The sequence below is a fragment of the Micropterus salmoides genome, unplaced genomic scaffold (assembly GCF_014851395.1).
Source record: "Micropterus salmoides isolate LMB-PRFRI ecotype aquatic unplaced genomic scaffold, ASM1485139v1 Ms_hic_scaffold_13, whole genome shotgun sequence".
Classification (NCBI taxonomy): Eukaryota; Metazoa; Chordata; class Actinopteri; order Centrarchiformes; family Centrarchidae; genus Micropterus; species Micropterus salmoides.
This window is the reverse complement of record NW_024040374.1, coordinates 9,579,931-9,597,433: the sequence shown is the minus strand read 5'-3', so window position 1 is coordinate 9,597,433 and position 17,503 is coordinate 9,579,931. Positions and strand designations below refer to the sequence as shown.

At 40.8% G+C, this 17,503-nt stretch overlaps 1 protein-coding gene across 5 annotated transcripts in view; it reads left to right on the top strand.

Annotated features, from left to right (window-relative positions):
• Positions 1-16,623, top strand: part of mllt1a (MLLT1 super elongation complex subunit a) — a 35,939-nt gene extending 19,316 nt beyond the window's left edge. For 3 of the 5 annotated variants that reach the window (XM_038715393.1, XM_038715390.1, XM_038715392.1), the window contains 9 exons: positions 231-374; positions 1,714-1,839; positions 3,756-4,403; positions 4,993-5,083; positions 5,236-5,347; positions 7,139-7,238; positions 7,859-7,936; positions 8,890-8,961; positions 10,535-16,623. In XM_038715393.1, coding sequence (XP_038571321.1) covers positions 231-374; positions 1,714-1,839; positions 3,756-4,403; positions 4,993-5,083; positions 5,236-5,347; positions 7,139-7,238; positions 7,859-7,936; positions 8,890-8,961; positions 10,535-10,663 — 1,500 coding nt within the window. In that variant the 3' untranslated portion in view covers positions 10,664-16,623. The remainder of the gene's footprint in view (positions 1-230; positions 375-1,713; positions 1,840-3,755; positions 4,404-4,992; positions 5,084-5,235; positions 5,348-7,138; positions 7,239-7,858; positions 7,937-8,889; positions 8,962-10,534) is intronic. The other 2 variants (XM_038715391.1, XM_038715394.1) reach the window with 1 other exon arrangement.
• Positions 16,624-17,503: the final 880 nt, after the last annotated feature.

Genomic DNA, 17,503 nt, shown 5'->3' with positions numbered 1-17,503 from the left:
CTCAGGAATGTTATTTATTTCTTATCTGTGTGCCGGCTCCAGCTATGTCTATCTGTTTTATTGAGTTCCAGGGTTATAGTTCATTCATTAAGCTTTTATCTTTTGCTGTCAAATATGTAGGTATTGAGAGGTAGGGCAGTAATGCAGAAAGACACACAAATTATTGTTATTTGTCAAACATGCTGTTAAGCGTGGGTTAAACCAATGTTCATCCTGTTGTCTTCCTTCAGGAGGAGCCAAAAAAGGTGTGTTTCAACTACGACCTGTTCCTTAATTTGGAGGGCAACCCACCAGTCAACCACCTGCGCTGTGAGAAGCTCACCTTCAACAACCCCACCAAAGAATTCAGGAGAAAGCTGATTAAAGCTGGAGGGGTGAGGCTGCCTGACACACTGGCTGATTGCCAGGTTGACTTGACTGATGGCTCAGCGAGGGACTATGGTCAATAGCAGATACTAAAGTCAATAAAAGTATTATAATGGCAGCTACACTTTATCGTTCTTTATATTTTATACTTACTATGTTTATTGTTACGGCAAGGCAAGTTTATTTGTATTGCACATTTCACCAACAAGGCATTGGAAAATGCTTTACATAAAACATAAAAGGCATCAAGACAATTTGTAAATGCAACAAAGGGCAATATATAAATACATGCAAATACACCAACATACCAAAACAAATTCCATGAATGTGTACTCAACTTGGCAATGAACCTGATTCTTATTGTGGTACCACATGATGTATTATACCAGTTCTTCTCAAATAGAGTTGTGAAGTTCTGGATTCCCATTTCAAGTCTTTCTTTAAGCGATATCCTCAGTGCATCTGCAGGTCTTGAAAACATTGATCCATTTCTTCAGAAAGGCCTTAAAAGGTGTTACATTTTATTTATAAAAGTCTTGAATATTGTTTTTTCTCCCTGCCATAAACACTCGTATAAGTTAAACATAAAACATACAAAAGTGGCATTGTTGTGGCACTGGATAGTTTGTGTAAGAGGCTGTTCAAAACTTTTCTTGTGGGATTTCAGTCAGCACTATCAGACTCACATGCTCACACTGTCAGTTAGTGCTAGCTGCAGTAGCTAGGAAGCTCGTTATCTCATAGTGTCAATTTCTGTAAACTTGCTTAAATGTATTTATTACTTTTAATTTGTCTATCTGTCTATTGTATGTTTATCTGAATCTAGGTCGCATTTATTAAAAAGTTCTTGCACACCATAAAGTGTTAGTGACAGGTTCGAAGGTTCTCTGGATGAGCTTTGTCTGATGAAGGTCGGAGGACTGAAACATTGTTAATAAAGTGAGAACAAGTGATGGAAAGTGTGCAGGATTCTTTGTTTGCTCAAAATCGTAATCTGGTGTTCAGTGCATGCAACAGAATTTAAAGCTTGGTGACTTGGAGGTTTCTTGCCGTAATGCACCTTGAGATTGGGAGTTGTAGTTAACGTCCCCCTTGAAGTTTTGATGTGCTTATTGACTTTTTTTGAAGAAAGAGCTATTTTCTAACTAAGTTGTTCATCTTTTGTACTGATGTTTCAAGGTTTGGGAGAGTTTTATGACCATTGAACTGATAGAAGTGCTCCAATTGTGAGCCATGTTACATTGTCTTTGAGAAAAACTCATTAAAAGCCTGGTTCTGTCTTCAGTCAAATAAAGGCTCTGTACACTATATGAGAATGTATGTAAGTAACTCTCTCTTTAATTTCAGGTATTGGTGGTTCCAGAGGGGGCTGAAGCTGTGTCGAGACCCAGTCCAGACTACCCGATGCTCCCCACCATACCCCTCTCTGCCTTCTCAGACCCCAAGAAGACTAAGACCTCTCATGTGTCAAAGGTTGGTTAAATTGCCCGAAAACATATCAGCTTATTATCTCACTAGTACTGTCAGATTGCTCATTCATTTGGAGTATTTAATCAAGTGTCACAACTTCATTGATCATTCCAGTCAATGTGTATTGATATATAGGGGTAAATGTCTAAATTAACATCATATGCCCTTAACAAAATCATTAAATCGGTCTTCAGAACAGGCTGACTCAGGCTTATAATTATTGCCAGCTGTTTTTTAGTATCTGTATGCATGTGTGCAGAATTACTCAGCCATCTTATCTGCAGGGAGAGAGGACATATCAGGGGGAAAACAGGAAACTGATCCCCTTGTGTTTTCCATTGTTTCCACTGTTTCTGGTATCAGGTTTTCACAGACCAGTACAGTGGTAAGGTCTTCATTCTTCACTTAAATGAAATGGCGGGTCACTCGTAGCTTTGCATAGTTCGCCTTGTCTCTTGATAAGGTTTGCTTCTGTATGCACCACAAATGTTTTTTCTAGACTGAGGTCTGATTTTGAGTAATTTACACAACTTAAAGACCCACATTTTGGACTGATTCAAGCTGTAAACTAAATTTGTCCTTCATTTTGACACATAAATACATGTCACTTTGACCCACATTATTATTGTGGCATGAGTGGGTGTGGTTTGAGCACAGACTTGAGGCAGATAAAGGACCGGGTTACATCCAGCAGTGTCCATCTGCTGACATAGAAAAAGTGAGAGCCCCATACACCGCTCTCTGTAATCTTCCAGTCTGAGTCTATTTTTCACAGTGAATGAACATAATAACAGCTCTTATGTACATATCAAGTGTAATAGGGTACATTTGAAAACCTGTAAAACAGTTTGCTGATAAGTGGATGAACAGTGTGGAAATCCAATCCTCAACCTGTATCAGTGTGCCAGAGAGATCTGTTAAAAGCCACTCCTGTGGATGTGGTTGACACATACAAGCTTCACTACATGATTACTTTGTCTGCTGCACCCAAAGTTTTACTACAAATTGAAATTAGCTCATTTACTGCACTTCAAGGTAAGAGTGTAATCTAATGTAACTCCAGCAATACAACTAATGTAGTCCATGGCCTGTTTGCATATGACAGAGTGGGTGCATAGTTTTTATACTCTAGCGCAGAGTGTTATAGTATATTTGTTTTACTTGTGAAGTGGTATGTGATTAACTACCTTTTTCTTTTGTATACATTTTTTTACTGTTTGGCCATCCTAACAGCACGACTTCAGGGATGACTAAGTCGGTCTGTCGGTCCACCAGTTTGGTCCAGACAGAAACAAGTCCAACAAATATCAACAAAATCCAGTGCCACCATGTTTTCTTCATTTATGTTTCTTTGTGTGAAAGGACTAGACAATTATTACATGGATTGGCAAGGAATTCTGGTACAAACATCCATTTCCCCCCTCGGGATGAATTGTTATAGCCTTTGTTGTACCTTTTCAGACTTTTCATTTAGAACCATCATCTGTTCATCAAAATTTCAGTTTGTCCAATACTTTTGTTTATGACCAAGTAGAGACATTCCCATCAGCCTCAGCTGAACTTTGTGTTTAGGGATAATTGGCTAAGATAGCGAACACGATGAACATTCTACCTGCTAAACATTAGCATGTAGCATTGTCATTGTGAGCAAGTTAGCATGCTGAATTTAGAATATAGCCTAAAATACCCCTGTGCCTAAGAGGGACCGACCCACTAGCAAGGCTGTATACTGTATATTTTAAGTTATTGCATAAATGATTAATTTGACATCTTGTTCACAGTGAAGGTGATTACAGGATAGACTGGCAAGACCTTGATGAGGTCTCTGTGCAGCTGAGCCTGTATCCTTTTATGGGCCCTTTGGCTGAGTGCTTTAAGAGTAGATTGTAAATTACAGTGCCGTTGTTTTGTCTCTCCAGGAACCCAGCAAAGAAGGAAGTGGAGGCAGCAGCAAAGGACCCAAACCGCACAAGCTGACCAAGGAGCACCGTGAACGGCCGCGAAAAGACTCTGAGAGCAAAGCCACGTCGAAAGGAGACAACGAAAGAGACGGAAGCAGTAAGAGTGGTCGCGATCCTTCCTCTTCCTCGTCTTCAAAAAAGCCGTCAGAAATCAAAGTGAAAGATGAAGTTAAGGTCCTACCCAAGGCCGCCTTTAAGGAGCCTAAACTCACCCTGAAGGAGTCAAAAATGGAGGGCATGTCCCCCAAAGGAGGGGGGGCTGGGAGTGGAGGGGGGGGTGGGGGAGGAGGTGTGGGAGGTCCCACAGAGCCCAAAGCCCCGGGGAAACGACCCTCCACTGTTGAGTCTCCCAAACCCAGTGCGAAGAAGCAGAAGAAGGGCAGCTCAGAGGGGCCAAAGGGGCAGACGGGTGGGGCCTTCACAGGAACTTCTCCTCGTGTTTCCTCCTCATCTGCAGCTAGCCAGCCCTACGCAGAGAAGAAACCTCCCAAGGAAAAAGGTCGCTGGGCCAAAGGAAAGAATGACACGCAGGAGCCGAAGGAGCCCAAAAAACTTCCAGAGTCAGAAGAGTCGAATTCAGAGGACGAAGCATCTTCAAAGTCAGAGGTATGTCAGCTTCACAGGAGCACACAGGACATGAGCAGAAGCAACATTTTTCAGACTTTCTTGAAAGTGAAAAAGATACTTTCAATTCATAATGTCATGCTGTTCAAAAACTTCATTATCATGATATATTTTATGTAGGGCTGAAACTAATGATTATTTTCATTAGTTTATAGAATGTCAGAAAATAGTGAACGTCCCTGTTACGCTTTCCTAAAGCCCAATGGAACATCTTCAAATTTCATAATCACAACCAAAAAAAATGGACTAATTATTTCAGTTCCAATTTTTATGCTGTTCTTGCTCATTTGTATTTTTATCCATTTGTTACACAACTGCATTCATAGATTCATGAAAGTTCTTTCCGATTGGACCTAATTTAATTCCAAATCTTTGATCTTGAATGTTTATACTTCCCAAAAATAGTCAGATAAAAGGCAGCAGTCCAGAAGTCAGAAACAGCACAATAAAATCACCTCATGTGCTGAACTCAAGACTAATTAGCCCATTTCTCTTCTTACCTATTCCTTCCATTTCTTTTCTCCCTTGTTTCCCCTCTCATAATTTTCTTCTTTTTCTCCTCCTCCTACAGCAGTCGGCCCCTTCAAGTCCTTCCAACTCCAGTTCTAGCTCTGACTCCAGTTCAGATTCGGACTTTGAGCCGGGACAGAAACAAGGGCAAGGTTAGAGTCCCTTCACCTTTTTTCATGGCAGAGATGAGCATTCACAATATTTTAATGTAATAATATAAGGTGGAATTTGGGTGTGTTTAAAGATTTTCTGGAGTTGTAGGGTTGAGGTCAGTAGTGATTTAGTCTGTTTCTCCCCCTCTCAGGCCCCCTTCGATCCATGGTGGAGGAGATCCAGTCAGAAGAGTCAGATGACGATGACAGCAGCTCAGAGGAGGAGACGCCCATAAAGACCAACCCCCCCAACCGCGACTCTCGGTCAGTCTCTCTAAAGGCTTCTTTACATGTTTAGTCATCAATCAAAAACTGAGATTGCACTATGAGACGAGTTCATCGATGAAACACACTGGCAAGCTAGCGTAAAGCTGCTGCTAAAACACTCACTCACTTCGCGTTCTGCAGTCTTTTCCCTGGCTGCGACGGGGTCCTCCTCTTCTCCTCGTTTGGGATTTTTAGACAAGTGCTAGTGTTATGGTCAAAGCTCATTTATTGTCTTTTGCTCATTTTCAAAACATTAACGCGACACAGATGGATGGTGCGATTCTGTGACATGTCTGTAGCCAAGCTTTCATCCACATTTAGAGTGCATTTTAAACAAATTTCCAGAGAACTGGCAAATGAAAATGCAAAAATAATGTGCCTTTCCATCCACTGCTGTTGTGCAAATATTAGGAGTTGAGCACATCGAGATAAACCGCTGGCGCGAATTTTCAAGCTGGGTGCCATTAAACCGTTGCTGAAGAAGAAAAGCTACAAAAGGATTATCCAGTCAAATCTCAAACAGATGAAAACAATGGAAAACTTGATGAAAACATGGGAATATTACAATCATTTTTGCCATTTTTAGTCTCTTCAGTGGACATTTAAGTCACGTACATCATGATTGATTCACAAAGTCTGTTTCCTTTGCACTTTGTTCCATTTTGCCTTAGGGCTGTCGCAGTGAAATAATTATGTTATATTATATGTTGGGGCTCAACAGTGCTGTATTATCACATTTTTCATCAATGAAGTAATTTGGTGCCATATAGCATAGTAAGAGTGTCTGTGGATCTCACCTCACTGCACAGCGAGCCGCTAACAGCAGCTTTATGGTTGGAGCAAGCTAGCTGCTGGGTGCTAGTCAACAGCTTTGCCAAGCAAACTCGACTGTCCCTCAGGATTTTCAACGTTACACATTAGCCACGCAATATGCTAACACCAAGTTAGCTAACCTTTTAAAATAAACGGTAAAACAACACAAAACATGGCAACACTTACAGCTTCCAAGTTTGAGGTCATGTCATGTACAGCCCAAGGCAATCTGTCCTTGAACTGTTACAGAGCTTGTTATGGTTGTGGAACTTTTGAAGCACGAATTTATTCTTTTAACACGCCCTGAAGTGTAAAGTATGAACATTGCGGTTGTTGCGTTGCTTGCCATCCTCCGCGGTAGGCTTGACCAATAGCGCGTTATCTCAATTTTGTGGTTATCGCGTGACAGCCCTATTTTGCCTTTATCAGTACATAAAGGTTTCCACCTCAGCCCAGAGGAAAAACGTTTTATGATATTTTGACAGCTTTTCCAGAAGTGCAGAAAATAGGTGGCTGGAGCTTTCTGCTTGCATCCGTATTTTTTCCTGTTTACAGTAAACTGTAGCGCTACAATTCAGCTGGCTTTTATCACACATGACTTGCCTCAAAAGTGATGTCACACAGATCTCCTCTGAGATTAGATTAGACCCATGTTGCACAGCGTGACGTGGTGAACTTGGCGCCTTTAATTTCCTATCTCTACCTAACCCGTTTTTTAGTCTCTTCTCAAGATTGTTTCCTCTTGTTGTTTTTTTTTTAAATTAAGTCTGTTCTGTCTTCTCCCCAAATGATAACAAGCAAATGAAACACCAAAAAGAGCTAATGTTGTTTGCTTGACTGACTACTAGCTCCACATTAGCAGCAAATAATGATTATAGTCCAAGACTCACACATCCAAGTACAATGCTAATCAGTATGACAATGTGGTCTGTCTGTGTGTGGTTGACCTCTGACCTCGTCCTGTCCCCCTGTCAGACTCAGCCTGGACAGCGAGAGTGACAGCAGTGATGGCTCGCACAGCCCCAGTCGAGACCCCGCCCCTCCCCCACAGAAACACAACTCCTCCAATAACAAAGTGAGTCACACAGACCTCATTTTACTGACTGCTTTCACTGATGTATTGACAGGGACTAAAATAGTTTCACTCTAAAATAAACACTGAAACCACACATTGACATGGATGCTTGTGATCCAGCTGTCTGAATCAGAGTGCGACCTGTTGTTTACCGATTCTTGTCTCATTAATTCTTAACAATAGCATTGTGTTGAGTTTTTCTTTATCCAGTACGTGCATTTTTCAGTGTTCAGCTGTCAACATAACCATTGGCCAACAGGAACCGGAATTTTCTAAAGCTTTAAATAGTGTGTCCCTGTGGTTTTGTAATTAAAATTTACTGAAGAAATGTGTTTTGCATGTTTGAGAAACCCATAAAGGAGTAAAACTATCAAAACAAATGATTAAAAAGTGATCTACGGCATTAGTTGAGATGACTCATTTAGAATTTTAGTACATGCCGTATTTTTAATGTCTTTGTTCCTACCCAGCACGAAATAAAAAAACATTCAGCAAACAGACATAGAAACCACAGTGCTTCAGGAGAGTCCCAGAAAGTCTCACGGTCTAACATCTCTCTCTTTGTATTCGTCCTCTCTTTCTTTCCTTCTTTCCCTCTTTGTCTGATCTGTTTTCTGCAGGTTTCAGGCAGAAAGAGTCCAGACTCCTCATTTCGCTCAGAGAAGGTGTTGAAGAAGGGATACGACAAGGTAGGAAGGGTAAATCAAACTTTTTATGCTTTAACTCACATACACATGCAGTGTTTTTTCAATATTCAATGAGCGCATTAATGAAATCAAGATGGAGTAATGGCCGGTGAATTGATCCAGATGTGCAGACAAACTCTGGCCTATGAACCCTTGAAAAGAAATCTCTTCTTTTCTTCTTTGTGACTAGATGATTTATGTAGTGATAAAATTAAACTTGGGGAAACTTATCTTATATCACTTCTTTGCACTTCTTGAAACATATGCTCAGTTTCATGGATTGTGTTTGTGGACATTGGGAGAAAGGTTTGTTCTTTAACGTTTACTTGCTGTGCCTCCACTGCCTCACTTGAGTGACAAACTAAGATTACAGTGAGGTAGTTGCATTTAAAACAATAGCCTTGCATTTGTCCTCGATTTTCTTTCCAATCTATTATGTCACATTACTTCAGATAGTTTCTGTCATGATCTGTGGTTACCAAGGCTTTCTAGTTTTGTCCTTTTTTTTAATAGCAAGGAGAACACTGTAGTTAGGGAATCTAATGATTAGACGGATATTGTATTGTGTAGGGATGGTAATGGTGTAGTGGATAAGACACATGCCTTTGGTGTGAGACCCGGGTTCAATTCCCCATTGTGACACAACCACCAATGTGTCCCTGAGCAAGACACTTAACCCCTAGTTGCACCAGAGGCATGCAACCTCTGACATAGAAATTATAAGTCACTTTGGATAAAATCTACGTGAATAAATGTAATGTGTTTTTGGAATGCCCCCCACACTAGAGTGCACAACGCAGTCTGTTGCGAGGGCACACTGAAAATTAATGACAGAAAATTAATTTTTTTCCTTGTTTGAATGGAAGTTAGCTTTCGTTAACTTTACAAACTTCTACTTCTATAAAATCTTTCAATACCATACTAACCATGTCCCTCTCCTCTGTCACCCCCTAAACTCTACACAGGCCTACACAGAAGAATTGGTGGACCTCCATCGCAGACTGATGGCTTTAAGGGAGCGTAATGTCCTACAGCAAGTATGTGTTTCTTCTTTCCATTGTCCATATTCCATTGTCCAAGTATTGTACTGGAAAATGTATCTGCAGTTTAATCAGTGTAAATGAATGTAAAACAGATGGGATAATTTGATGCATACAAGGAAAAACCAGTGAATGCCAGAACCATTTTACTATAATAAGATAGGATTAGTCTTTATTGTCTCCCTTGGGAGAAATTTGTTTTGGGTATTCAAGAGACACAGCGTCTGGCAGCACACAGCCATCACAAGAATCGCACATGAATAACATTTAACAACTTGCAACCTATACAGGCACACAACACATAACACATGCAATAGCATTTAACTGGTATGTGTTGTGCACCTGTATATCTTGTAAGCAAAGTATCTTTTCATAGATAGATAATATATTTATATACTCTCTTGTCTGCTGCTGTAGGCAGTGATGTTGTGGGATTGTTGAGATGGATGATACTCAGTTTTCTCAGTTTCATTCAGCACCATCAGACTGTAGCAATGTCACTGCTGCTAGCTGCGGTAGCTAGGAAGTTCATCCTCTCATAATGGGCAAATGTCGATTTTAACAAAAGCTTAAATTACTCTGTCATATTTAATTGGTCCAGGTCACATTAATGTAATTAATTACATAATTAGGAATTATTCTTGCATACTACTGGGAAGTTCTGAAAAAATGTGGTATTAATACCAGTAAATAATTCCAAATTGTCCCTATGGTCATACTTTCATACAGTACTTTGGCAGGTATTAAAGAGGTCATATTATGCTCATTTTCCGGTTCAAAATCTTATTTAGGGGTTGTACCAGAACAGGTTTACATGATTTCATTTTCAAAAAACACTATCTTCCTTGTTATACATACTGCATTGCTGCAGCTCCTCTTTGCACCCTGTGTGTTGAAGGCTTCGTTTTAGCTGTGGAGTGATACATCTTACCTCTACAAGATCTTTGTTGGGAGAGGAACACGTGCGCAGTTCCTAGTTAAGGACTACTAGCCAATCAGAAGCAGAGTAGGGCGGGTCGTGAGAAGCCGGCTTCGGTTCAGCTGTATATCCCCTTACCAGCTTAGCAACATGGACTGGAGCAAGAGTATCAGTGGTGAGTTATTAATCTGTAACAAATGTATCTTTCATCCATTAAGCTTTAACTGAGCTCTGTCTCTACATCACAGTAACAACTTTATGTCCATTGACTGCCTGGCGGGTAGCTAATGTGTTTGGAAGGGAGAGGAAAGGCAGCAGGCGGACGTCTTGTCACTGTGTGCTGCAGCATGGGAACTCCCTTTGGGGTGGACTTTGTGCTTTTTCACTTCACAAACCTATTTCATGCACAAAAAATATATATAACTCAAAAAAGGAGAAGGAAAAAGCCAAAAAGCATAATATGACCTCTTTAAAATGCTATGTGGTGGTAAAAATTGAACTTGGTGAATTCTACAGAAAACCTGCTCGGGGTTTTTAAACTTGGTGATCCATGTAAGCATCTTTTAATAAGTTTTTTTCAGGAATAATATGATCTGAAAGACAAATGTTATGAATTATGATAATTGATCACTCCTCTCTCTGCTATGTCAGATTGTCAACCTCATTGAGGAGACGGGCCACTTCAACGTGACCAACACCACCTTTGACTTTGACCTCTTTTCACTGGACGAATCTACCGTCCGCAAACTACAGAGCTACCTGGAGGCGACGGCCACGTGACAGGAAGTGGAAACCGGTGTGGGGAAACCAGCGTGTAGATGGCAGCAGCGGTGGAGGTAGACTCGCCACCATGTCTCCTCTTTAAGGAAGGGGACGAGCAGCCACATCTGTCGCAGCTGTCTCACAGGGCTGACTGAACCATCGAACAACTACCACACGAACAAACACAAGCACACACGAAGACACCACCTTCAGGTGACACTGTGGAGGAAACTGAAGGAGGAGGTGTGGAGGGGAGGGTGGGAGTGGGAGAGGAGTAGCTCAACTCCGTCTACTGTCAGGATTTTCACTACACAACCTTTTTTTTGGTCTTTTTTTTTTTAGTCTGTGCAGCGCTGTGGAATGCACCCCACACCCCCTCCTTCACCCTGCACTCATATTGCTCCCGCCTTTGCAAAGCCAATACTCTCCCTCCTCCCCCCTTCACACTCCTTACTCGGCAGAACACTCCAGTTCCCTTCCCCCCTGCTGTCAGCTGGAGCTCATTTCTCTCCCGACATACTCTTGAGTCGTTTGTGTGTTGACTGCATGTGTGTTTGTGTGTGCATTTGAGCGCTGCTGAGGTTTAAGAGGTGTTGTCTTTGTTGTTACTGACTTCTCTTTGTTCGTGAAGCTTGTGCACAAACAGCCGGTTTCGTTCCTTCCCCGTACACACACTGTAAACAAATTCAGATTCAGGTGACACTTTACTTCAACCCCTCCTCCATTTAACATTTTTAAATAGTGTAGAAGCATTGAATAAATGGTTTATAACACACTATAATGTACTTGGAAGTAGATATAAGTGTTCTTTTTATGTATTTATCAACAACTAGAACTCCTCCTGTTGGCACCCTTACGTGGAGGCTGGTTTATAAACAGATAATGAATAACAATATAGTAAAACACACTAGATTAAGTTATTAATACTGTAAATTAATAAACACAAAATATCCTTATAGCTACATTATAGTGGGTTATAAACCATTTGTTACATGTTTACAGTGCTTTTAAATGCTAAATGGGGGGGGGGGGGGGTTAAAGTAAACTGGTACCCAGATTCATGCACATGTTTGTCTCCCAGGTCCTTACACTCAACACTGTACATGAAGACACTGAGGTGTGCGTGTGTGTGCGTGCGTGTGTGTGTGTGTGTGTGTGTGTGTGAGAGAGAGAGGCTGTTTGGATGAGTTTTCTCTGTTGTCTGAACTTTTGAAAACACATGTTCTGTTGAGTTTCCCCTCTACTTCCTCGCACTGAAAGCTGAGCCTTGACCTCCTACCAACAGCTCCCCCATTCCCCACTGAAGCCCACTCACTCCATCCCTCCTCTCCCTCCTCCTCCCTTATTCCCATATTGGCGTGCATGAAAGGGCTCGCCTGCTCACGGCCAGAGCAGTGGAGGCTCACTCTTGAATTGCCTTCTAAGTGATGGGTAGGGTCGGGTGGGGATTTCATAAAGCCGTGAAAAAGTAGCCATACTTGTCTCCCAGAATCCAAAAATAAGAAAAAATAGGGGCCACGCTTTTTTACATTTTATTTTTCTACAAGTGCATTTTGTGTATTTATTCCCAGATTGCGGTTACGATAACCTGTGAGCTATGAATGTATATCGCTTTTACTTTTCTACGGCTAGCAACAGCCCCACTCTAGTGCCTTTTTCTGCGACTTGCAGTGTGAGGGGGGGTGTGCGCTCTGTTAGCCATGGTCACACAGACTTGAACCCCCACCCCCCCGCCCCACCCCCCAAATACCCCCCTTTGGGGAAACGAGTATCCAGTATTGTCTTAATGGCTTCTATCCCTGCTACTCCTTTTCCAGTGTCTTTGTAGGCTGTTGCCGTTTTATCAGTGACGTTTCTGTTAATCAAGCCCTCTCGAAATTTTCAGACCACTAATTTTCACTGATGGTCATGTTTTTATGTTCTTGCTTTCTGAGATTAGGTTCAGTGTTTTACAGAGGAAGTGTCAGGTGACTGTGTGGTAGTTGCTCACATTAATTAGCTCTAGTAACAGTTTCTTCAGGTGTGTTGTGTGTTTTGTGAGAGACGGTTGTTGTTGAATATGGTGGGCGTACCCTCTTCAAGCGGGTTGAAGTATTTGAACTTATGTGTGGTGGAGCGTTTGATACCAAGTTACCAGGCACTTGAAGAGCTTCAACAAAGGCAGAAAAATAAGCTAAACAAAACACTCTGTGTGTTTTCTTTCCCTATATATTTGAAATGTATTTCTCAGGGGCCTGCATCAGGAAGCAAGATTTCAAGGGTTAGACAGATAACTTAAACCCAGGCTGTGCGGTCTCACAAAGCTGGCTCAATTTTACTTTAAGCAATTTACATCACTAAACCTATGCTGCTTGGCAAACCTCCTTCAGAGAATTTTCTGTTTAGAGGATTAAATCAAAACCTGTAAACGACTAGTAATAATGAGCACAAAGAACTGTAGATTCACTTAGAATTATGTTCTATAAACTGCATCAGACATTTAAGAAATGGTTGTACCAGAAGCAGTTACCCAGTGTTTTTAAAAATAAATATTTGTTTGCCTTTTATTAGAGATGACAGTAACAGGAGTGGTAACAGGAAATGAGGGGAGGTAAGAGAGGGACAATGACATCCTGTTGTGTGTCAGCGTCATAACCGTGAAGCCACAGGGGCGCCTGCAGTTGCCCACTTTTTAACAGTGCTTCTAGCATGTAGCACAAGCAGGTTGGCCATAGTTTGCGATACTGAAGTTGCATTTAATTGCACTGCAATTCTTTAATAGGCTCAACAAAGTTTATTTTGAATTATGCATTACTGCAGCTCAGAAGAACATGTAGACGATGATCATAAGCAAAAAGAAATACTCCCTATTAAATATTATAGCCACACACTGAAAATTTGCTTCTAGCATTATATTCACAGCATCTAGCCACGTAAAAGGCGTTCTGCTATACAGAGATGAAGCAGTGCAATTTCCACTGCTGAGCATTACTCACCCACTGCATTATTTTTAATGTCAGGACTGCATTATTACAATTATGTCAAAGCCACTTTCCAAAGGAAATAAAGGTAGACTTAAAATCGTCGTTTAATAATCAATGAAACCCATGTTTAGGGTTAGCTTACCGTAACCTTGTTCAGACTGTCATTATTTTTATGTGCACATTTACTCTCTTGCTCTTTGCAGCAGAAATAGTGTTATATTTAACTGTCAGGTTCTGGATTGCTCAGAATGATTAATTTGAAATATTTGTTCAACAAGAAACATATAAGCAAAATGTCAATAATCAACTTTTTCTCACTCTACAACATGTTCATGCACAGTTTGAGGAAGCCTTTAGAGCAATACCCACTATTAGATATAGCCTATTACTTTTAGTATTTGGTTAATATAATATAATTAATAGTTAATATGATGTTTTCTATTTCTTGTGATCTTTTTATATCTTTTTAACTTGCTGCTGCACTGACAAAAATTCCCCAGGGAGATCAACAGTTTTATCATATAATAAATTAAGGTACTGTTGATGTGACGTGGCATCTTTTTGTTACACTTCTTTAATGTAAACAAACCCCAACACACTGGTAAATTGTGGGTTAACAGAGCCAGGAGCCAGCGTTGTGAGACCAGCTCACCAGTGTTAGGTTTTGTGAAGCCAGAAAACCGAAGGAAAGCCAGACTGAGGTGAACTTAGTTCTTTATTCAGGCCCCTGGTGTGTTAGTTCCTGTGGCCCCTCCAGGCTTCACACACACACACACCACCAGCCCACTATGGGACAAACCTTCAATGAGCCATTGCCTCCCTGCCTCCCTCCCTCCCTCCCTCCCCTCCTCTTCTGTTCTTCCTCCCGACAGTGTTTTTATTCTGACGCTTTGAAAGCTTTAATACTTCGCTCTCCTTTTCTGTTGCCTGCCTGGCTCAGCGACCTGTACACACTCCCTCTGCCCTTATTGTAAACGCCGCCTGAGCACGGAAAATGTGTCTCCAAAAAAAAAGACAAGAAAAGAAAGAAAAACCAGGATCCCTGCCGCCTTATGTGCCCTGCAGTAACCCCCTCCTGCCCTCACCTCTTCCCCCTGTCCCACCCTCATGTTCTCTAGGTGTGCCTCTGTCAACAGAACTTCAGGCCGTGATTACTGAGAATGAACTTTGAAACTGTGTGAGTGACGTTTGTGCATCTGCGAGTGTGTTTGTCAGTGACAGGAGAGATTTAAAAACCGACCTTCCTGTCCTCTTCTCTGTGCATCGATGTGGGAACTTTTAAGTCCTAGTTCATGAACTCTGACCTTTGACCAGGCACTCATTCAGTCCCTTGTTGTTGTGGTTGAGAGGGGAGGTTACGTGGGGATTCGAGAGATGCCCCACTGTCTACCCACAGTCAATGTTTTATTTATGGACCTCTGCACTTTTGGCTGTGATGACTTCAGTACTTAAGTAGTTACCTAAACTGTATTTTTAAGGATTTTATACAATATTTACATGCAATACAATATGAATTTTTTTTTCTTTGCCAACCATTTTGTTTCTTATTTAATTGTTTTTATTTTGGCATGATTTGTCACTATTATTCACAAACATGCCTGTTGGATCTATTTTAGGCAAAATGTTATGGGGGATGTTCCCTGTATGTTTTTGTGTGTCATGATTCTGATGACAGCTGAACACCAAGAAGCAGGTGTTGGAAAATATTTGCTGGATGAGCTAAACTTCACCCTCTGCTTCCAGTAGGAATAACTGGACCAGAACGGGGACAAGAGGAGTCCACACTTTGGTTCAGGGAACTGACTGTTGAGCTAAAATGTTAAATTTCTGTCATGTCCAGTTATGATTTGGGTGTTTCTTTTCTACTCATTCATGGAAGTATGTACCCAAAAGCCTAATTGTGTTGTGTTATGATAACTTGAGCCTGAAGAAACACATCATAGGAAACAATAGAGTTGTGAAGTGGGATGGAGCTGTTTTGAGCGCTCCTGGTACCGGAATAGCATCATTCATTTTTCTATAGGCGGTGTTTCGTGACTCACAGCTTGAGCACTTCTAGGATCGGCATGAAAACTGATTTTACAATCTGCCGCTTAAATCAGTTCACTTTTAATTTTTGAGTCCCTTTTGGATGAATTCCGCCACATTGGCGCCGCGTTCTGTTAATAACTGCAACAGTGAGTTGTTTTTATTTCACTCATGTTACCTGATTGGTCCATCTGTCCTTCTCCATGGCAACTGCGGCTGAGGCTCATGGGTATTGTAGTATTTAGAGCCGTCCGTTATGCCAAAATAACAAATAAAACATGATTTCTCACAAACAAAGTTGAATTGATTTAATCTGGTGGTTCTACTGTACACCTATATGATTGTTACATTATCTGGTTCGAGTCCTGGGTGTCTATGTTAAGCAATATTTAAGATTAAAAACTGAATGGTGAAAACCACTTCCGGAACCAGTGGCCCCTCCCACATCACAACTCTGAGGAGGTCTGTGGGAGTGGAGCATTTCAGCTGAGACTATTATATATATAATATGTGTATAATACAGCAAAAGTAGAATATCTACTGTGTGGATCTTTAGAGGATGAGGACAAAGCGAAACTATAGACCTTGCAAATACATGGAGGGGGGTGGGAGGGGGCATGTGCAGACGGGATATTTCCTGTGTCCGTGGTCGTCATAATGTGTCTGTGACAAGGAGACAGGTTTGTCTGTATTTATAAAGGTTGGATTTTTTTTAGCTGGGATGTAAAAGAGGGAGGGTGGAGTCCAAAATATGTTCCATATATGTGGTCCAAGCTCCAAACGATGGGCAGAACAAATGAACTGGATGATGATGATGATGATGATGATGATGAACAATTTGGTATTTTTGAAAATAAAAAAAACTTGGCATTACAATGCCACCATGTGGCCATATGATGCAAGTTGTTAACAAGGACAAAACATGTTATTTTAATGTTATTTTTTATTTTGAAATCATATTATTAATAAAGTCATTAAGTACTGTTGTCCCATCGTGTGTTTCCGATCACTGACCGCTGTGTGACCCGTTCATGGCTGGACCGCAGGGTTCATATAAAGTTCATGTGAATGGTCTGTGCAGTCTTTGGGGTTAAAAGGACAAGCAGCAGGCCGGATAATAATGCTCATGATGCATTGACCATCTATCGAGGAAATGTCACTATAGGGAGAGATTTTTATTGGCAAAGGCTGATCACTAAATTGTGGTCTGTGACTGCATCTGCTAATTTTAATTGTTAACTGCTTTATTCAAATGATGAAGTATATTTAACATTATAAATGAAACAGTATTGTGATAATAGCAATATGTACTGTGAGACAATAGAAAGTTGTTTTTGCCAGAATAGAATAAGCTATAAACAGACGTCCCTGCCTGATAATTATTTCTATAAACAGTTTCTATTCTAATTTGACAAGTGTTTCTGAATTTTACTTTTATTGGAAATTACTCAGGCCTAGATGAACTAGAAATATATCACTATAAATGGGCATCTGCAGTACACAATATGACAGAAGCACAGGTGTTTCTAATAATATTAACCATGGCTGCTCTCCAAGAAGTTGAACAGCCAAAATGTTTGCCTTGAAAGAGACCTGTAGGTCTCTAATACAGGTCACTAATACATACAGCTTTTTGGTGAAAAACTCAGTAGCCACCTATTATTACTCTTAGCGATCAAATCAGTCTTCTTGAAACTCTTACTGAAGTTGTTTGTGTGTCAACTCAATTCTTCTGGATGTTTTGAGGCTGTTGAGTGGTAGTAACCCTTTTTTCACATTTGAGGTGATAATATTTATGTTGTGCGGGTGCAGTGATGTTAACAACTAAGGATATTAATGTACTGAACTTAAGCACAATGTTAAGTTA